Below are 22,377 nucleotides of genomic sequence, written 5' to 3' on the forward strand. Positions count from 1 at the left end.
TGTTGTTAGTAATCAGTACCATGTGAAAGTATATCATAAAAAGTCTGATTCTTTCATACAGATATGTTTCTCACAAAGACATCAAATGACTTAACCATGCATATTTGCATATAGTGTTACCATATGGAACAGCTGTTGATTTTTGGCTACATCACACTTAAATGAATCCAGTGAGAAGGATCTAGCACTCCCACACACCCACAGTACCTGTATCAATTTAGTTGGAGCAATATGGCCTTTAAAAAAAACAAACAAACAAAAAAAACACGGTATACAAGCCATACTGATAACCTAAATTTAACCACTGGAACAAAATACCAAGGGAAATGGTGGATTCTCCATTGCTTAAAGTTTTCATATCAAGACTGGATGCCTTTCTGGAAAATATGCTTTAGCCAAACTCAAGTTTTGGAGTTCAGTACAGGGATAACAGGGTGAAATTCTGTGGCCTGTGGTTACATGGTTACTCAGACTAGATGATGTAGGCCCCTTTTACCCTTAAACTATGAATCTGTGAAATCTCTGGACACAATCCTGTACCTCCTAGAAGATACTGATGGGCCAACCCTCCCATTGATTTGAGTGAGAGTTAAGGGTACTATGCACTTTCCTTAACTGGGTCCTTGAGAAGGGAAGTACGAATAACCCAGTTTTCTAGTCCCAAATAGTGTCACATTGAGACATGTGCTTGGGTGCTTAGTAAGTTAACTCTGAGAGATGGTTTTTGATTTTACTGGCATAGTTCGTAAAAAGCGAGTGGAAGCAGACCGGCAGTAGCCATGCCTTGGAGGATGCGAAGAGGTATTGAAGGCAGCCGACACAACAGCAATCTCACAACATCCACTGGTCAGAAGGGAAGACACTGGAAAATCATTGTAATGAAGGTTGCTCATTTCCGTTAATGTCCCCTTTAACCATTAAAATTGTTTACTTTCATATTTAATGTTTATGAAAATATGATTGTGTTATTGGAATATATGATGCTGATATCCACAACTTAGGGGTAAAATATGTCTTACTGAGCATCAGCTGGAATCACATTGAATCTTTTACATTGATAAAGGATTCTTTATATAAAATGGGCCTTTACCACCCTGTCCTGCAATGCCTTAAGCATGTGAATAATCCTCACTTGTGTGAGTAATTCCATTGAAGTCAGTGGGCTGCTCAGGTGAGTAGAGACTACTTATGCCAATACCGGTTTGCGGGATCACACCCTTAGGCCCCAGTCCTGCATTCAGATCTGTGCAGTTGGAACTCTGCACTTGTACAGATCCCCGCTGACTGCAGCAGGGTTCTGCCTGTGTGGATCCAGATGTGGGATGCATTTGTAAGTATTGTCAAAGCCTATTGTTTACATGTGTTTTAAGTTAGGTCAATCACGTCATCAATATTACACTGACATGTATTCTTATTCCATGATGTAAAGTAAAAATATTAGTGTTGCCAAACCTAGAATACCTTAACAATGTCACTTTGTTGTTTTTCTAATCCATTGAGGATTTTAAAAAAAGAAACAGAATGCCAAGTTTACAGCTATAAATCTCATTAATCTCAGTGTACTGAGCAGAGCTCTTTTTGGTTTGAACCACACTGTTGACTGTTTTTTAATTTATGTGCGTTTATTAGTATAAATGACAGAATTGTTCTCAGGACCTGTTAGATAAAGAGTGAGTAAAATATTTAATCCAGGGCCGCAGCAGTTCTGCCCGGAGATGGACGGAGAAGAGTAACATGTACCAATCGCCTAGTTTACATTTTTAGCATCTGAATCAACACTAATTCTCTGTGAAGCAAAGTGCTTAAGCCTGATTCCAATGGGACTTTAGCAATAGTACTTAAGCACTTTGCTGAATAAGGGCGGACGTAAGCACGTGTCCCAGTGCTTTGCTGAAGCAGGGCGTTAACCCAGAATTCTGTACCTTGTGCTGAACTCATGGAAGATACTTGTACAGCAGCAATTAAACCCAGCATGCAACAGCATTAGAACGAGTCAGTGGGGTATTGTGAAAAGATTGTGTGAAGCGTTTAGTTTGCAATATAATTTCATTGTATTGTGTACAGTTTTATAGTATCAGACATTAATTTCTAGCCATAATTTATATATATATATCGTCTTTGCCAACATCTGAGTCTGTTAAATAGCCAGGGGTTCACTTTGATCATATTTAAATGTAATGCAAGAATTAAGGAAGTATGCTATTAACGGGTTTAGCTATACTAATTCTTTCAGAAAGCTAAAGGTGTTTAACTGGGGCCAACAACCTGTGGTACCCTTGAAACATTAGCCTCTCTGCCCTCTTTCTGGCCTACACACCCCCCCCCCCATCATTTGTGCTGGCAAAAGAGTTCTTGCCAGGGGAATATGGAAAGGGAACGAATGGTGCTCTGGCATCTTTGAGCCCGCAGAAGACATTGGGCTGGGATCTGTAAATCAGGAGGGGATGGAGTCAGGGGAGCAGTCAGGGTGTGTGGGATATTCCCCCATGAACCTGGCAGATTCCTGAACAGAAATCTGCCTGCGAGTCAGTGCTGCTTCAGACAGTATAAATTCACCCTCTGTGCCATTTATGCCTCTTGTAAAATGGGTGGGACCAATGGCAGCACTGCTCCTGAGGGGTGCAGTGGGGGAGGGCTGGGTCTCTGCACTATGGCCCTGGTTGTGTAAAGCACTTAAGCACATGCTTAAATCCTAATGACTTCCAGATAAGCATAAGTGCTTTGCTAAATCAGGGCCTAAGAGTGGTATCTGCAGTACAACCATCTTCTCTGAGGGGTTTAGGGTTCTGGGGGGGCTTTCAAGGCCCTCTCCCTCCTCCAGTACAGGGTTAGAAACTCAAGGGAAGAATGGGAAAGAAATTCTATGAGAGGACCTTGTGGAATTACCAGAGAGTTTTCCCCATCCCCAGGCAGAATTTGCTGTAAGAATGGACATTGACCCACATAGTCTTAAAAAAAAAAAAAAAAAGGGAGACTGAATTCCTTCACATGGTCCGATATCGTGCATACCATTATGCGAGCAGTCCTTAAAGCCAATGGGGCTACTTGCTTGCGTCACAACTGCTCTCGCATGATTGTGGGTTTGTAACATCAGGCCCCAGATGGGGGGAAAAAATTTGATTCAAGTATCCTTATCCCCAAAGCCAAAGATTTCTGATATGGACAATCTTCAGCCTGAAAAGAAATCTGTTCTGACTCTGACCTTTTCCCTATTCCCTTCTTCGGGTTTGTTTTTTGTTTTTTTTTGGGGGGGGGGGGCGGGGGAGAAGGATCAGGGGGTTCCCAAGTACATCTGGCTGTTTTTTTTTTACATTTTAATGATTTTTTTTAAACCATTGATGTTTTTTAATGGGATCTAGTGTGTTCAGAACAAAAACAAGCGTGATGTATTTATAGTCTGATCCTCCACTCAAAGTGTAAATGACACTGTATTTGCATGCAGCAGTTCTAGAACGGGTGGATTGGTATGATTGCTTTGTGATGTATGGCAGCATGTCCCCCTGTGTCTATTTGAGCAGAGCCATTGTGAGGTGGCCACATTCATGTCATCAACAGTTTGTAACATTCTACTTGGTAGGCTAAACAAGGAAACAGGCTTTGGGAAGTGCTGGTAGTCTCGCCTTCCTTCCATCATCCATGACTGCCGGCACCATGAACATATAGCTGTTTTCTAAGAGTAAGACTCTTCAGGCACTTGAGAGTTTCTCCTATTAAGAGCCAGATGGTGCGCAGGCTGGGGGTTGGCCTTGGGACACACAACTCTGGGTGTGGGGTAGGAAAGGGATTGGGGAGGCATTGTGTATACTAGAACTTTCCGGTATACACAGGGGGTGCACCCAGTGCATGACATCCCTTCTCTGGCCTTCCAGCTGGCTTGGGGTCATAGCTGAGCCTCCCTTCTGCCCCTTTTTATCTCTTTTGGAGGGTTTGCTCCCCAGGGGGCACTTGTAGAGAACAGTCCTTGGCCTCAGGAAAGCACAGGGACTGCAGTGGCGACAAGTGACTGCCTAGGAGTCATGGGGGGACCTCCCCTTCTTGCACATCCACATGAGGGATCTAGCTTTAAACATTTTATAGTGAACATAGTGACAAACAATGTATGAAAATATAAGGGTGTATTCACTATAGTTATAGCTAATCTAGTGCAGTTATCAGTGATCTAAATATTAACCTTATACAGAAGCAGTTGGCCAGTTAAAATCCCTTCTACTAGTATTAAGGGGGTTAATATTTGACTCGGTCATTTTTAAGTACAATTCCAAGCAGATGTCATGTTCCCAATCAATTAGCTCTGACACCAGGGTATAAATAGAGGCCTCCCTTTTTAAACAAAATGAACCACTGGGAGTAGCTGGGCTCATTTGTCCATTGCTTCTCATGTTGATAGTTTGGGTTTTGTTTGTATTTTTTATAACATTTTTCATGGAAAAACTCAACATGTGCGTATGCTAACATCTGTGCGTGTTGTAGAGTGCACTAAGGAGCGTACAGTGTCTGTGTTAAACACTAGAAGAAAATGTTTGATCTGGAATATAAATGGTTGCATGTGCACAGTGTGGTGCATTTTACACAAGGGAATGGGAATCACCAGCATATGCAGCCGTGACTCCCAAACATCTCGGCTTTTATAAATAAACCTTCATACGGAAATTGGCTTTCTGTGTTTACTTGCAGCTGTGCTAAGTGGCCGTCGATGTATTGTCACAGACCCTGGAGTAAGCAACTTTCCTCACCCTCACGGCTTTCACTTGCTCTTGAGAAGTAGGCATGTAGATGCTTTTGAAAATCCTACAAGGGGCTTATCTGCATCTTTAGGCATCTAAATACCTTTTTAAAAGTGCCTACGTCACTCCTTAGCCACTTAAGCACTTTTGAAAATGTTACCCCAGAGCTATTCCAAGGCCAAAATGTGAGTTACTGCCCTTTCTAAAATGACATGGGTCCCAGATTAAGTACATCACAAAAAAGAGAGGAAGCAGGAAAAAGAGGGACTCTTTTGTAGAAGCACAACTAATATTTTCTATAACCTCAGCTTCAATAGTCTGCATTTATGATCCCAATAGTTTGTAACCAAGCAGTGAATTATAACAGTAGGTTTATACACAACAGTGGTAAGTATTGGTTCAAAGAAAGAAGTCCAATTCATAATAACGTGCTGGTACAAGATCTCATCTGAGCTAAAAGGTGGCTAGATTGTTAGAAGTTTTAGTTGTGAACTCAGGTTGGCCCTGGATGGATTTTCCTCATTTTAGTGTTGTGCAAGATCTAAAATCCAATTCACATTCTTGGCTTTGGGATTTTAAAACACATCTCAGTTGTTCTCATTGCAGACTTCACTGGCCTCTGCAGATGTGTTAGTGATCGAAGTTTCCCAACACGTCTCAGCAGGGATGAAAACTGATCCAACACAACAGTCAAAAAGAGCTTTCTAAAATCTAAGAAGCAGCTCTTGTATCCCCTACAAGATTAATCAATCATTTATCAGATTAGCAATAGAGCCTCTCTCTGGTCGAGGGACAGTGACGACTATGAGATTATTTTCTTCTGTAGAATATTTTTATACAGCAAATAGCTCTTTGTATTCACGGCAATTATATGTGGTGACACTCTGGTCAGTAACAGCCTCATGCGGGTTATTGCTGATGTGCGTGTGTGGTTGTTAGCACATGGTTGCTATTGCCAAATCTGGAGCTTGCATCAAAAATGTAGTGTGCCATACTTCACCTTGGAGTATCCCTCCATAGCTCATTTTATGGAGAGCCTGCAAAATGGGCTCTCCATGGGTTTTTGGGTGCAATACATCTGCCCTATGACTCCCCACTGAGTGTGATCTTTCAGTGGTCATCTGTGCGGCCCCCTGCCAGAATTTGCCTCTATTCTTTTATACTGGTTTCTTCCAATGTGTACAGACCTCTACAGGTGTTCATTCAGTGTTCTACGGGCAGTGGGAGTTAGGCACTCTATCTGCTCAGGTGCTTCTATAAATCCCACTAGAAACCAAGCTGCAGCTTTTGGCAAATAAAGGACTGTGTAAATCTGGCCCTAGGGGCCTTCCCCATATCTTAAAATACACAATGCAATATCAAGGACTGCCCTTACATAAATAACTACCCAGAAAAACCCTCCAGCCTCCTAGCCAATGCCATCCCCCACAGCCCAGTGAGGAGTGCAGCATGCCCGGAAGGCTATCAGATCCGAGATCAGGCAGAGCAAGGTGGGAGCAAGTCCCACATTCGAGGAACCCACTCCAGGAATGCCCTACAGCACTGAAATAGCTCTGACTGAACCAGAGCATGTACTGTGCTACAGATATTTTCTCAATAGAAAAAAAAAATCTCAAAAACACTTTCCAACTGTTTGGGCTCAGATTTCCAGCCAAAGCTTTTACTCAATCTCTGGACTAAATAAATCATATGCACGCTAGCTGTAGCAAGCCTTTTCGAGTTCGTGTCACAACAGGCTCAGCAACTCGCCCCACATGACGTTAATAACTAAACATTCACTGATCCTCCCTCCGTTCAACCACCAGTAGATTTTCTTTTGCCTGCAATAGCGGGATGATGGGCTAGATTTATTTGCATAATAAGGATGAGGGCAGCTGCGGTTTGTCCCTTTATTGCAAACTGAGTGCAGCCCTTGGGTACCTGACAGGCAGCCAGTGCAGCTTGAGTGCCCCAGTTTGAAATGATAAGGCAAATCCAATTCCTGCTCCCCACTCTTGCAAGCATGCAAGGCGGAAATGCTGCTTTTCTGTGGTGTGAGGGAAGGGAACAAGGGAGTGCAAGCAGCCAGGAGCCAGCACAGGGAGCATTCCCATCCCCACGCGAGTCCCAGGGTGGGGGTTGATACTGCTCACTAGGGCTGGTTGTCAGAGCATGTGAACAATGGGGTCACATGGGTCACCCCCAGGTCTCTCAGTCTCCTTAGTGATACCTCAGTGGCTTGGAGGGGCAGCAATAACGTAAGCTTAAGGGAGAAGATGAAAGGGCTGCGTGCCATGGGAGCCTTGTGGGGGTGTTAGGAACCTCCTAGAGGGAAGGGGGAAAGCGGGGAATTGAAGTTGTCCCCATGCTGGCTGAATGCGTCAGAAGGAAGCGGTGAAGTGCTCTCTAGAAACAAGCTATTTCCTAGTCTCTGTACCTAGACCCAAATGGACCCACCTGGCCTAAGCTTTGGCAGTGTCTGCCTAGATAGGTCACTAGCCATTTATTTTGTTGTCATCTGATCTCTCTCTATTCTGAGTAACCCTCGTTTTGAATTGGACCAGTTGGGTTTTGGATTCTTTGTGGACTTCACACAGGCAAGCCTTGAGAGGCGGAACAACCTGCCAGCTCTCCAAGGTAGTGCAAGGGGAGGTGTCCTAGCTCGGGATTCTCAATTCATAGGGCAGGTCATGTGCAGGGCTGTGTTGACAGATGCAGGGGAAACACTGAATGCCTGTAGATGAGTGTAAGGGGCTTTAGGAGATGCCGTCACCTCCAAGCTTCAGCACAGTTGCCATCACCCTTTTGCTGCGGCTTTGCTTGAAGGCCAAGTTCTACCCTTGACCAATTAACGTTACTCCCACCCACTTGCCCAGACTCAGGCTGTGAGGAGACAGACATGAAAAATCTTCACTGGCCTTCTAATTTCTGCATTTATTCCCACCCCTACTTTCACTGCCTTCTCCCTTGCTTTTGGTCATCTCACAGCACAGCTACTGTGTCTTTTGATGAACTTCACAAGAAATTACGGGAGGAGCGCTTGTTAATGGCAGAAAACAGTGCTAATGAGACAGCTGCTGCAAACAGCTAACACGAGGGAGAGTGAGTTGCGAGAAGAAATTGGCGAGACAAGTGCTCTGAGATCTTTGAGTAAAAGAGGTTATAAAGGTCAGAGGATTATTGCTTTCTGCCTTTGGCTCTTTCACACAAAAGCAAAGGGCTCTTTGAAGAGTAGTGCTTGGTCCTGCATCCTTTTCACCACATGACTCCTTTTGAAGTCAGGGGAGTTTTGGCTGTGAATGGGCTACAAGACTGGGGCCAAAGGTTATTCTAGCCCACGCTCTCAGTCTGAGTTTCCATTTTAGGAGTCAACTTCTCATCCTGCTCCTCTGGCTTTTCAAAATTAAAGAGTAATGTAAAAACAGCAGAAGATTCTTCACTTACAAAAAGCTATTTCCACATAATCTCTGAGCATGTGTCTTGATTGCTTGGCCTTCATTCCTGTTGACTCTAAGCTCTGTCCTATATGGGGCCTGAGCACCAGTGATTACAGGCCAAAGTAAAATCAAGTGGGAGTTTTGCCCCTACAAAAGGTGCAGAATCCTTCCCATGTGAATGAAATTCATGGCAGCATGAATGCAGCAAGCTGAATTTACCTGTGGACCTTCGCCTCCCTCTGCTGTCATTCACAGCAGTAAGGGCTCCCCACCCAGGTCTTTTTGTGTAACGATCAAAAAGACAAATTTTATCAATTTGTATTGACATGAAAATGTTTGGTGTAGCTTGAATCCAGCACTCCAGTGGCAGGGATGTGACTCTGCCAAGGCTTCTGTGACATTTAAAGTAGCTCTGGTCAATTTCTTTGTCTGTGTGTGTGTCTCAATTTCTCCATATGCATCCGGGGCACCGCTTCCATTCCCAGGGACAAGTTGCAGCCAACCCCTCCGAAGGCTGGTGTCCAAAAAGCAGCTCTCATTGCTGCTTGTTGGGGGATGGGGCAGAGAGAGGGAATGTAACATTCCTATAAATATTCTAATATTTGTATCTTTAATTAACACAATGCCACTAGGTGCCAGTATCTCCGCACAGAAATCAGTAAATCTCTCTGTTGTAACAGGCTTCTTCTTCACCCTAACATCCATTTAGAAACTGATGAACATCCACTACAGCTGAAACAGAGGAGGCTGAGCTAACACTTGGGTTTTTTCTGCAGCAGCAAACCCCCCAAAACAACACCCCCCACCTCCATCTCATTCCTGCCTGAGTGGCATTTTTAAAGCAGAGTTGTGCTCGGAAGGATCCAAGTCACAATGAAATGCTTTAAAATATTCATGCTATGCTTCCCCATTCTAGTAAAGCAGATGAGCACAAACAAAAGCAGGATGTGGTGAGGGACTCCCTTAATGAGGGTCTGGCTGCCTCTTAGAGCCAGCTGCCTGATTTAATCAAGTCTGACATTAGAGAGAGACTCTGATGAGCAAGAAAGGGCAGCTAGGCTAAAGCAATTGCACAGATCATTTGCCTCTCTGGTCTTTGCTGATTTCAGTTGGTATGGAAAGCCCTTCAACATACTGAATGGTGTAGAATCCAAAAGCTACATTTCAAATCGTGCAAATTAGATCTTGCATCACTACAGGCTCTGGCCCCCACTCGTATGCCCTTTGGAGTGCGAGTCAAGCTGTACCAGTGAGTGCTGTATAAATGAACAAAGATACGAAGTTATCCACTGTTAACTCTGTCCTGTTCCCATCTGCACAGAACATGAATGTGAGACAGCATTCGGAGCTGCAGGATAACGAGGGTACAGAGCTAGGAAATGACTGAGTGGTCCTTATCCAGTAAGCCACTGTTAGCATTTCCTGATAGTCCACACCCAAGGCGGCAGCTGCACACGCTGGGGGCTCATTTCGCACACTGATTAGGGGTTATTGGAAGTCTAATGGGCATTTCAACCATTTCACTAAACCTCCATGCTCCTGGGTGAAACAGAGGGATAACAACACAGGTCTGCAGGAACCCACCTTGGAGGGATTTCCTCCTCACTGTTACCAGACAAAGACCTGTTGGTATCTACCTTTGTCCACTAGAGGGCATACTAGCACTTTAATACATTGCTGTATATTTTCTAATTTGCTTGCTGGTTTTTTGTTTTAATATTTCCTTAGCTTCATACTGTCCGGTATATAGAGTATGGGACCAGGAACAGCCCAAACTTTAGAAAGTAAGGGGGATCCTCTGAAAAATAATCACCTTCTAAATAATTTACTCAACGATTATTGCTGTGTGGCCCTGTTGGATGTAGGGTGTATTAAGAAGTGCAATTGAGGGTAACAAGCTTTCCTTTTGACCCATTGGCTCTGTCGTGCATTTCGAGTGACACAGTACCTGTGCTGGGGGAGACCCTGGACCAGATTGCATTCTGGTGACTTAAGCAGCACTCCAATGAAGTCAATGGAATTGTACCCTGTTACCCCAGCTCTGAATTTGCCCCCCTATGTCATGTCTGTATCTCTAATCTGCACTAATGTGGAAGAACTGATGCAGTGGATCATACAAGAAAATGAAAGTCTGATATACATAAGCAAGTCAGACAAAAGTACCCAACGTCCAGCAAAAATCTAGAAAGAAAGGCAATGGGAGGTTATGCTACATGTCCCTCCCCGTTACAGGTGGCCATCACAAAGACTGGGAGGGTACATCTTTTGAAAGATTATTTCTACAGTGCAATCTATGCAGGTTAATGAAAACCAAAATGGTGAAAAGTTTTAATTCAAATGTCATCATGTATTGGTGTCCATATGTTATAGCCATAATATTAAAAGCAGTTTGACAGTTATTAATGGAAAGTTCACAATTGTGCTTAGTCTCTAAGCAGATGTTTGCATGGTAGACTGCAATTTTAGTGGAGTGTTCATGTGAAAAATCGTAGGTTGTCTCATTCTTTTGCTCCTCTCACTCTGACTTCTTAATTAAATGAGTAAGTCAGTGAAAGTTGTTTTAATAGCTGTGTAATACAAACACTGTCCTTGATCAGGAGTTAGAGGGCATGATCCTGCACTCCCCTAAAGTCAGTTGGGGCACAATCCTGCACATGCTTAGTGTTAACGTCATACGTAGTTCCACTGACTTCAGGGGGAATATCCACAAGCTTAATGTTAAACTCCCACTTGAGTGCTTACTGCTTTGCCGGATTGAGGCCTCAGAGTTTCAGGTACCCAAGGAAGACAGGATCAGGCCCATAGTTTGCAATTATAGGACCACAACTTACAAAACTGCTCAGTCGCTGATTCCGTGCACACAATCACTGCAAAGGCAAATGTCCAGTTAGCTGCCATTCAAAAACTCAGCATTCAGCTGATCCATCTAAGTGATGCTTTGCATACATAATTACGACCATTACCCATTCCCTCGCTGTAATTGTGCACGCACATATCTGGATTTGTAAGCATCTACAGTTCTGACCATTTGGGCCACAGCAATGCTGGTTGTATCCTTCTTACTTAGGTTTTTGTCGAACAACCAACTGTTCCTGTTTTCAGGATGTTTAATGTGAGTTTAAACATTCCATCCTAGCTGGAATTTGGTAAGTGAGGGCTCAGCTTGCTAATGAATTTGCAAGAAAAGTTTGACTCTTTTGGCAGGCTGATCCTGCCATCCTAAACTAGGCAAATCTCCCACTGAAGCCAAAGGGAGTTTTTGTCCAAATCAGATTTAACTGCTGGATGGGACCCGGAGGGTAAAAATCTCATCCCCAAGACACAGCAGAGTTTGGGGCAGATGGAATTCCCCACCCAACCTGCAGTGCTGGGCACCTGCATAGAGGATGGTGATCTAATGACTACTGAAGTCAGTGGGAGCCTTTCAATTGATTACGAAGGGTGTTGGATCAGGTCCCTTAGCCGGGGGTCTAATAGTGCCCTGGCCTACTGCACCTCTTCTTAAGGGTTCAAAATAAACCCTTCCTGCTGCTAGAGCAGAGGAGCATGCACAATTTCCTGTTACCAGGCTGTGTGTGAATCTTACCATGTTCATTAACTGCAAGGGGAAACCCAAGCAAGCACCAAATCACTGCTTGTTCTCTGCTATTCATTGTCACAGGATAAATGGTGACGAGCCCCTGGGGTTTTCAAGTGTGGGATTCATGCATATGGAATCCTCTTGGAGTTTCACTGTCACCTAGCATTAATTAAGGTCTCCTTATTGGAAAGGGAAGCTGGGAAGGAATCAGCTCGGCACATTTAGTGAACAGCAGGCCTGAGACAAGAAGGGCCAGCCTTGAAACAAATGCTGGGGTTGGTGTCCAGTCTAGCACCAAGCAATCTACAGTTCTCTGGGCTCTCAAGAAATGATTCCTCGGGGCAGCTGGGAGTGGGGTTTGGTAGGTGGGGGCTGGTCGTTCATTCTGCGGGACAAAGCAGCAGCCAGGGCAGGATTACAGAATGTGTCATTATGAATTAATAAGGGGCGGGGGGGAGACATGGGTCAGAAATGGGGACCCGGTTTTAAACTCAGCATGCTGTTTTCTAAACACGTGCAACAAATAGAGTGAGTATCCTAGGCTGAAAATATTCCCTCTCGCCTTTCTTGTATCCAGTCCAGCTATTGAATGAAGCAGTAACAACTGAGTGGATTTTCTGGGGATTAAGGACTGGTTTGAAGGAATGGATGGAAACCACCAACTCCAGCTGGTCATCGATGCCTAGGACGCAGCCTCTGACGAGGGCTATATCCTTGTAAGAGCAAAGACCGTTTTATTTTTTAAATGCCCTAGAAGAGGAGGCGACTCCCTGCGGTACTCCCCCTTTTGGCCATGTGTTTGGTGATACAGGCAGCGGGTCACACGATTCCAGGCATGCCTAGATCCTTAATAAATACTAATCGTTTGCACTTGTGTAGCACTCTTCATCAAAGATTTCAAAGCGTGTCACAAAGGTGAGTACCGACCGTACCCTTCCTTAGTACAGAGGGGGAAACTGCGGCATAGAGAGGTTTAATAAATTTGCTCCAATTCACACAGTGAAATCTGGGAATACAAGCCAGCTCGCTGAAACCCCATTCCCTGCTCTCGCCGCTAGATTGCGTTGCCCGGTACCTTACCCTGTTAGACTAAATTCAGTTACCAGCCATCTGTTTGTTTCCAGTAGAATTATTCCAGATCTCAGCCATATTTTCTCTTTTTCTCCTTCTGGTTCAGTGAAGCCTGTGCCCACTGTACACAGTTGAGCTGGGAGATGAGCTCCCATCACATACATATGCAAGCAGCTTTTGAACATAAGTAGAGCAGTAAAGGGAGCGTGACTCATCCGAGAGCATCTGGGGGCGACGTCGTCATGACAACAGAGCTTTTAACTTGGTATCTTTGTATTATTCAGACTTCAGAGCTTTTAATTAACGGCTGGATTCCTCTCCCTCCATTTTCCCAGGCTCTTAATATTTCCACCTCATTCACAGTGCAAGGGAAGCCTTGTCCAGATTGCAAACAAGCCAACGAACAATCAGCACAACAAAGAAAAGAGGGCAGGCCCTGGGGTTTAAAGAGAGGCACTGCATAGGGGACAGGCTTTCCACATGAGGCCAAGTTTAACCATCATCCCAGTTAAAGGGCTTCCCTTGCGAGTCACTGCTCCTCAAATCCTCTGTAAATGGAGGGGGGTGGGCTAATCATGGAGGCACTCTCCATGCAGCCGTAAGGACAGCCCCTGGCCTGGAGCAGATCCCCTGCCAAGTCAACGGGGTGAATGAGTGTGTTCAATGCTGTCCCTCCCACAGCCACTTTGTCCTCTCCCAAGGCAGGATCCCAGGAACAGGAGCAGCTGCAAGGAGACAGCTACAAAGACAGGGAGAGATCCAGAGTTGGTGTGTTCCCTCCACACATGGATCCGGAGGGAACAATCCTCTCGCTGCTTTGGGCTGCAGTTGGCCCTTCATTAAAAGTCACTGAGGAGCTGTGAGTATGGATGTCGCTGGGAATGAAGCGCTCTGCGGGTGGGAAGTTCTGTGCAAAGGCACATGTTGGGCCTGCTGTACACTACAGAGTTAGGGCAATGCAAGGACGCTTACGTCAACCTAACTCTGTAAGCATCCACCCTAAAATTTCATTCCTGCTGCAGTAACTCACTCACTACACCGACTTAACTCCACCTCTGCGACGGGTGTAGCATTTAGGTCAACATAGTTGGGTCGATGCATTGTTAGTGTAGACACTGCGTTACTTACATTGTCTTTAGTGGCCTCCAGGAGGTGTCCCACAAGGCCCCACCTTGACCGCACGGTCACTGTTTTGCACTCTGCTGCTCTGCAGCCAGGTACACGCCCCTCCCCTTTAAAGCCCTGCAAAATTTCTGAAATTCTATTTTCTGGTTGCCTGGCTTGCAGAGCTTATCTAGCAGCTCTAGAGCACACCTAGCAACTGCCTAGCTGACCATGCTGACTACATGCTGCGGACACACTCCTGCCTGGACTACGCAGGAGTTTTTGGATCTCCTAGGTCTGTGGGGGGAAGAAGCTGTGCAAGCACAGTGCCGATCCAGCCATAGAAATGTTGATATCTATGAGAAGAACGCTTGGGGCATGGAGGAGAAGGGCTACAAGAAAGACCAGCAGCAGTGCTGCGTGAAAGCCAAGGAACTGTAGCAGGTGTACCAGAAAGCAAGAGAAGCCAATAAATCACTTTGGTGTGCAGCCGCAGACTTGCTGTTTTTACAAACAGCTGCATTCCATCCTTGACGGAGATGCCGCCACTACCCCCCTCCCCAAGAGCCCGGTAGATACCTCAGGGGAGCTCAAGTCACAGGCACCAGCCATGAACAGCAAGGCAGAAGTGGAGGAGGAGGAGTATGTGGGACAGCCAACCGGTGGATCCAGCAGGGCAGTGAGCCAGGACCTGTTTTTGACTCCTGGACAGCCAGCCAGCCAGTCCCAAAAATCCAGCACAGGTGAGCCTGATGCAGGGGAAGGAATCTCTAGTCAGTATGCAGTTTGCTTTGAAATTGCATGGATGGAACCCCCAAAGTAGTAGGACACAGCTGTTGATTTACTCTTTTTTACTTGCACTGGAAGAGATAGTGAAACAACCAAGAGAGGTAGAGTTGTTATCTGCTTCTCATTCCCCTGTAGAGTTAGGCAGAGGCCCTGTGGAATAGTTTATGTGCACTGGGGTGTCCTGTTAATCCTCCATGGAGGCCTCAAGGAAATTTTCCTGCAGCTACTCTGAAATCCTCTGCCCAGGTTTTTGGGCAGGGCTGCCTTATTTCTTCCACTGTGGTAGGACACTTTCCCATGCTACTCAACGATTACTTCAGCAGGCACCATTGTAGTACACAGGCTTGCAGCAAACAGCCTCGGTCCGCAGCCAGACACCTGCAGGAGCTGTTCCCTTTCAGCCTCCGTTTCCCTCAGGAGTGAGATATCAGCTAAAATCACCACCACCTGTGGAAAACGGTGCTCGTATTCAGTTCAGTTGCCCTATCTGCATACACTCATGCCTGTGAGCTGTCCCCCTAAGCTCTTCTCATAGCCCTGGATCAGCTGCTCAAAATCAGCAGAGAGCTGTACCACCTCACCCTGTACCCAGCAGAAGCTTTTCCCCCTTTGCTTCACAGATAGTATGCAGGACACAGTAGGAAGCTATAACCACTGGGATATTTTTTTCCACTGAGGTCCAGTCTTGTGAGTAGACAGTGCCAGCGACCTTTCAAAAGTCCAAAGGCACATTCAACTGTCATGCTGCTTCTGCTGAGCCTGTAGTTGTCTAGGGCTGTCGAGGTGGCCGGCTTCATGAGCCACAGGAGTAAAGGGTAGGCCGAGTCTCCCATGATCACTATTGGCATTTCAACATCCCCAGTGATAATCCACCAGTCTGGAAAGAAAGTCTCTGCTTGCAGCTTTCTGAACAGTTCTGTGTTCTTATAGATGCACGTGTCATGCATCTTCCTTGACCAGCCTGCATTGATGTCAGTGAAGCGTCCCCGGTGATCCACCAGCACTTCCAATACCATAGAAAAGTAGCCCTTTCTGTTGATGTACTCTGACAAGGTGGTCTGGTGGCAAAATAGGGATGTGTGCGCCATCTATTGCCCCTCCGCAGTTTGGGAAACCCATTGCAGCAAATCCATCCACTATATCCTGCATGTTGCCCAGAGTCACAGTCCTACATAGCAGGAAGCAATTAATGGCCCTGCACACACACACAATCACACACAACCTCCATGGTGGAATTCCCAACTCCAAATTGATTCCAAACTGATTGGTAGCAATCAGGTGTTGCAAGTTTCCACAGAGCCATCACCACTCACTTCTCCACTGTCAGGGCAACTCTCATTTTGGTGTCGCTGTACTGGAGGGCTGGGGCGAGCTCAGCACACAGACCCAGGAACGTGGTCTTGTGCATCTGAAAGTTCTGCAACCACTGCTCGTCATCCCAAACCTTGCATTACAATGCAATCCCATCAGTCAGTGCTCGTTTCTCAGGCCCAGAACCAGTGCTCCACCATCTGCAGCTGCTCTGTGAATGCCGCCAAAAACTTTGAATTGTTTCAAATGTGCCATAGCAATCTAGCTTCCAAGGAACTGTCATGTTCCCTGTGGTTCCTCTAGCAGCTCTTCAAATACTGCAGGATCAGGTGCTGCTCTGTGCTCACAACAGTCATCACAATAGTGCAGAACTGTGCAGGATCCAGGCTTTTGACACAGGTGGCAGACAGTGAGGAGGAACATGCGAGTTTGTGGGGATTTTTGAAAAGAGGTGCGAAAAATTATGGGATGCGGATGACATTAGGAGATGGAGAACAAGGCATTATGGGACATTGGAATCATGTTCCCAGTCACCCCTGTGTGACTTGTGTGGCCCCATGAGGCTTTGCAAAACCTTATCAAAAACACCCTGCGCTAGATGGTGGCGAGTTGCACAGTAGGATAGCTACCCTTCGTGCATGGCTCTCTGCATCGTTGCAAGTGCTGCTAGTAAGGATGTGCATAGTCGACACAAGGAGCATAATGTGGACACACAAAAGGAGTTTAATTACTGCGGCAACTGTGTGCCAGCATAATTTAGGTGGACATAATTTTGTAGTGTAGACATGGCATTAGTTTCTCAGCTCTGATCCTGGTGGCCAAAAGTGAGACAAACCCTCTCTCCTCACCCTCAGGTTTATCTCCCTTCCCTGCCTTTTCGTTAGGATTTAAACAGACACTCTTTCCCCAGGGATGTTTCCATAAACACTCGAGATCTGCATGAACAGTTTCACTTTACCCGTCCCTGGCCAGTCAAAGATCCAAACTCTACCCTCTAATAGATACACATGGTTCCATCATTGTTAATGGGGGCAGGGGCATCTCAGGGCACAAGGTGGCCTGTGTCTGCCCTTCTGGGATCAGCACCTCCTGCCAGTCACTCAGCTGCCCTTATTCAAGGGCACACCCAGCAGTTTGCAAAGAAACTGTATCCCAGTTCTGTGCAACTCTCCGGAAAGTTTGGATTAACCACCAGCGTGGGTGAAATAGCTGGAATTCTCACTCTTTTCAATTGCTGTAATAATTTGGGTTCGTCACAGCAGATTCAGTCCAAGACAGAGCTCCTTCAGCTGGGATTTAGTCTACCTCTGGGACAACTGGCAAATAAGTGACTTGCATAAGGTTAAAGATTTAGCACAATCCTGGGAGATGCTGAGGGCCCATTGTCACTAGCGAGAGACAAAGGCGGCTCAGGATCGGGCCCTTTATTTGTCATCCCTTCATTGTAACATTTTCCTTTTGGTAGCAGCAGCGTGTTGGCAGGGAGTTCTCTGAACAATGTGAAACAAAATGGCGTTATGTTCTCTTTGAAATTTAAATCATTTTCAGAAACACTGGCTGCTGACAAGAAAGAGACTGCACTCTGGGGGCTTAGATGCCCACCCGTAACCTCCAGGCAGGTCAATGGGAGCTGGGCACTCACAGCTGAGAGCAGGGTTCACTTTACATGCAGCATCGCCAGGGGTTTAAAAACCAGCATCAATTGACTATTACTGTAGGCAACACACATCTGTTATGGCTTGTTTTCTGCGAACTGTACTTTTAACTGGGAAGGCCCCACACTCTGCTGCTCTTTCATGTTCAGACGCAGTATAATATGCTCTGTGCTCTCCCAGGAAGCCTTTAGTTTTGTTTGACAACAGCCTAGCTAATTATTGCATAAAAAGGAGACATTTTGTGGGGGATGGGGGTGGAATACACTGCAGAGTCTCCCATTACTGGGAGATGATCGCCATTATTGTGTTCTGGGCCATCAGTTTCATGAGAATGGTGTACCACCGCTGCACTAACTCTTGGGATTATGTAGATGAAGAGTGTGTTCAGATGGAAGGAGCAGTGGGAAAGGGAAAGGGTCTGAAATCTACCCCAGTGGCTGTTTGAGAGAGGGAATACAAAATGTGAATCAAACAGCGAAGGAGGAAAACTAATCCTGGGGAATCTGTCCTTCATGGTCAGGATAATTAGGTGGAAAAAGCTTCACAACAAAGGAAATGCTGGTTATAATAGGTGCTATAGAACACCTCTTCGGTCTCAAGATGAAAGCAAGAGTAGATGGTGACAGGGTGTTCCCGGGAGGAGAGAAGCAGCAGCCAGGGGGACAAGGAATGCAATTAGCCACAGAAGAGCCCCTCTTCAAAAATGAGGATCTGCAATTAGTAGCTAGAGGGAAACAGATCATCAGTCTGTGCTGAGCTCCCATAGAGATGGGCTAAACAGCTAGTAACTGAGGCGCACAGGCCACCTCCAGGAGAGGCAGGACAATGAAACACTTGGCTAAAACAATTAGAGCCTACAGCAATTTAGTTACTTCTTCTTGAGGTAACCCTCTGGATGTGAATCCCACATGCCTCGCTGAAAGTTCTGGAAACACTGCCTATAACCTTCCTCCTCCCAACCAAAGTGGCAGGGGTGCCCCCAGCCCCGACTTTTTACAATCATCTGGCTCCATCATATTCTCCTTGTGGTGCTGAATGGAACAGCAACATTGCTAATTAAGAGTCTGTTCACTGCAAAATCACCGCACACGCTCCTCATTACTGCTTTCGCCTTTCAGTCTAAAATTTTCCAGGCTTGGCTTCTGACTGAAGACTATTTCTTATTTATTTGAAAGTTGCAACAAAACCAGCTAAGCGGTTATTAAGCACCAGGGGTGGGTGGATGTGCCTGTATAATATAATACAGCACTTCCACCCTTTATTCTCATATCACTAACACCAGTCTTAGTCATCCAGATACCGCATGTAGAAAAAGTTCCTCAGTCACATAGAACACCCCAGCTGCCCTCCTCCAATATCTTCACTAATTCTCTACATTTTTCTTTTTTCCTTCCCAGGTTCGATTTCCTACTGCCAGCCACTCTCACACTTCCCAAACCAGGGCTGCAGATCAGCCAGCGACAATGAACAGCACTGTCTAGCGGTCCACTTTGGCATATCCCTTCCATTCAAGGGCTCAGTCTGCCATGGCTTTAAACGCGCATAATATCCTATGTAAAAAGGCACTTCTGCTAAAAGTGGCATGGTCTCGTTCTTCCACATCCTGAGACATGCACAGTGCATTTCCCCCGTACACCCCTGAAATACACAGGTAAAGGAAGAATTTGTTGTGAACAGGCTGGTGACTAACTCAGCTATCGGTGGAGCAACATGAGTCAACAGGAACAGCAGGACCATTATTTTGCTTTCAAGTCTTTATTTCCAGGTTTGTGTGTTCACAGCTTGTAAGAAAGAAAAATTCTTCACTCCTTCAACTCCCATTGAAATTAATGAGAATAAGAGCACTCAGCCCTTTGCAGGAGGGAGCCCTCTACCAGTCGTGGTAATTACCAATCCTGGAGCACAGCACAGCTATTGGGGATGGATGGAAGGAACGGTCTCAGAGGGGTATCATCCAGAATCCTTCCCTCACCTTTCTCATTCTTTTGGTTTCCCCTTGACCTTCCCTGGGGCCAAGAAGAGCTGCAAGCGTCTCCCTCCAGAGCAGAGGAGTGCCACTTCTTAAGGCTACCGGAGGGGTGGCTAGAGATGCTGTCACTAATTTCCTTCATCCTAGGGGCTGAGCATGCCACTTCCACTGCACTCACAACCAACGGATGAAATGGACATTCGCTACCAGTGCGGCTGAAGAAAACTTTTTGCCAAAGTTAAAGATTTAGAAACAGATTCTGATCCCAGTTACACCAGTGTAAATCAAGAGTAATGCTGCTGGCTTGAATTACACTGGATTTGCACAGGTGTAAAAGGGATCAGAAGCTAACCTTTAGTCTTCATTCAGTTCACAAAGGATTTTATGAAAACATTTTGCAGCGTAGGTGAATCACAAGATATATTTGTGACAAAACACGAAATGCAGAGATAGGAGGAAATTGCTAGAGTACACTACTAAAGTGTCAGAGATATAATAGATGTACTAGCTTGCAAAGGCAGCAGGAAACCCATTGCCTTAAAATGATAAGTACCACCTTAAAATCAATCCTTGTGTACAACTAAAAGGCTATTTTTGTACATAGGTAGGTAGGAGAAATTAATGTAAAATTTCAAGCATAGAGGCTTGCAAACAGGATAATCATATTTGTAAACTAATGTGTTTGCCACTAGGGTACTTGTTCAATGAATGAATTAGAAAGGTGACTAACAGATACAAGTATGGCATGACAATGTCCATTAAATAGAAATACATTTTCCTCTCATCATTTCTTGGAAGACTATATTCAATGGCTTGTCTAGTGTTTAATCCCAAGAGGCTTTACCTTTAAAATCCCAAAGTCATGGCAGGTAAGCAAACTGAATTTGCTTTAGTCACTTGCAAGGATTAACATTCAATATGGGAAGCTTCCGTCTTTATACAAACAGGTGACGGAGTTCTTGCTGCAGAGATACCGTTGTGTACTGTTACAAGAATGCAATCAGTGAGACAGCCCAAGCAAGGGTGAGTAATGATGCGTATTTCCTGGGATGAGTGTCAAAAAAGAGCAATCATGAAGAAGCTTGGACTGTAAAAATCTCAAGATTTGCAATGTTGTTAAATGAAAAATTATTCAGCAGCAAAGGTACGTATGATTTGTAACAAAGCTTTTAAGGAGATGAGCCCAAGCCCTGCACTGGAGCAGCCCAGATGGTGCTCAACAGTCCAGATAATTGCTTGGGTCAATTCAAAGTCAAGGCAAGAATACAAGTTTATGAACAGTATTCATACATAAATAGTGCCTAGAGGCCCCAGCTGAAATTGGGGCCCCTGGACTGGGCATTACACAAATACATAGTAATATACAAGACAGACAAAAGGGTGAGAGAAAGGCAGTATTATTATTTCCATTTTATGGATGGGGAACTGAGGCACAGAGGGATTAAGTGACCTGCCCAAGGTCACACAGGAAGTCTCTGGCAGAGCCAGGAAATGCACTCCAATCTCCTGAGTCCGAGTCCAATGCCTTACACACAAGACCATCCTCCCTCTCTGCTTGACACCTTTGTCATTAGAACAAGAAGCCTTCTAAATCAAACCACTGCTATTATAAAAACCCATGGAGAAAGTTGCAACAATATTTGGAGAAAATGGCCTGCTTAAAAGAGAAATCTGATTTCATGCCATTCATTTGCACTTCCTGATTTACTCTAGTTATCCCTGAACGCATCAGATTCATTTTTTGAGAGAGAGAGGTGATAAAAATGTTGCAAGTTTACAAATCAAAACTATTATTTGTTTTTCACTGCCCTTGCTGGTGTATTGGGAAAAGTCCTATTCTTACATGACATACATTTTTTCAAGACACTAACATAAAACCAACAACTGGAAATTAGCATGGTCTTCAATCTGATGCTGCTATACTTAACACCCTGGACAGAAGGGTGTTAAGTAAGTTTTTATTTATACTTAAACAAACCTAGTAGCTGTGATCGCTATGGATTGCAAAGGTCACTTTATAAACCAGTCCCAGTAATTACCGTTATTTGTTTTTCTTTCTACAACAGTATTAAGAGAACAATTATAATTTACAGAATGATTAAACATTTCAATTAATATTACTTCCTCTTGTCAAGTGCATTCTTGAAGGACTGATGTGCAATTTATGTGATTTTCTGCAGGGCACAACTCCGTTTCCTACACAAAGGTTTACTTTACTTGTTGAGCATGGAACAAATCTTCATTTTAAAAATCTATGTTTTTTGTCTCTCAAAGTATAGTCTGCGATTTGTTACTTAGGTCATTTTAAATTCACAGTCTGAGTCTTGAAACAATTGCTGAACACTGTCTACCTGGCCTCCTATTCCTTTTTAATGCACTTATCACTGCAATGTTTAACCTCAGGCTCTCTGAGTCATTTTTATAAACATTTATAGAAATTACTAAGTGCACTTGGTTTCCATGAGGGAAAAAACAACTTTACAAAATAATGTTCTCATCAGACCCATTTTATACCCACGGCACTTCCAGCCTTCAGTGATGAGGATGTTCTTGGAAGCAGTTTCTTGGAGATTTTAAATTAGGTTATTGAATGTACGTCTCCTCTGATCCTGCTTGGTCTGATCACAGGAGCAAATTCTACTTTAAAGTGGAAAGGTCACATGTATAAAACCTTCCATTTAAAAACATCCTTCTTTTTTGATTTCTCTGCCTTCAGAGTTAAACTCCTAAATTACTATTGATTAGGTACGTGAGCCAT

The 22,377-nt window shown here is 44.8% G+C and overlaps 1 protein-coding gene and 1 long non-coding RNA gene across 2 annotated transcripts in view; both read left to right on the top strand.

Moving 5' to 3' along the window:
* Positions 1-3,166, top strand: part of LOC141995267 (tropomodulin-2) — a 69,016-nt gene extending 65,850 nt beyond the window's left edge. Inside the window, exon 10 of the mRNA XM_074966339.1 lies at positions 743-3,166. Coding sequence (XP_074822440.1) covers positions 743-777 — 35 coding nt within the window. The 3' untranslated portion in view covers positions 778-3,166. The remainder of the gene's footprint in view (positions 1-742) is intronic.
* Positions 3,167-12,313: 9,147 nt separating this feature from the next.
* Positions 12,314-21,553, top strand: LOC141994534 (uncharacterized). The gene is made up of 3 exons (XR_012641156.1): positions 12,314-12,635; positions 13,493-13,650; positions 19,048-21,553. It is a non-coding gene; the product is annotated as an uncharacterized LOC141994534 (long non-coding RNA).
* The last annotated feature ends 824 nt before the right edge of the window (positions 21,554-22,377 follow it).

This window comes from Natator depressus, chromosome 10, assembly GCF_965152275.1.
Source record: "Natator depressus isolate rNatDep1 chromosome 10, rNatDep2.hap1, whole genome shotgun sequence".
NCBI classification, from domain to species: domain Eukaryota; kingdom Metazoa; phylum Chordata; order Testudines; family Cheloniidae; genus Natator; species Natator depressus.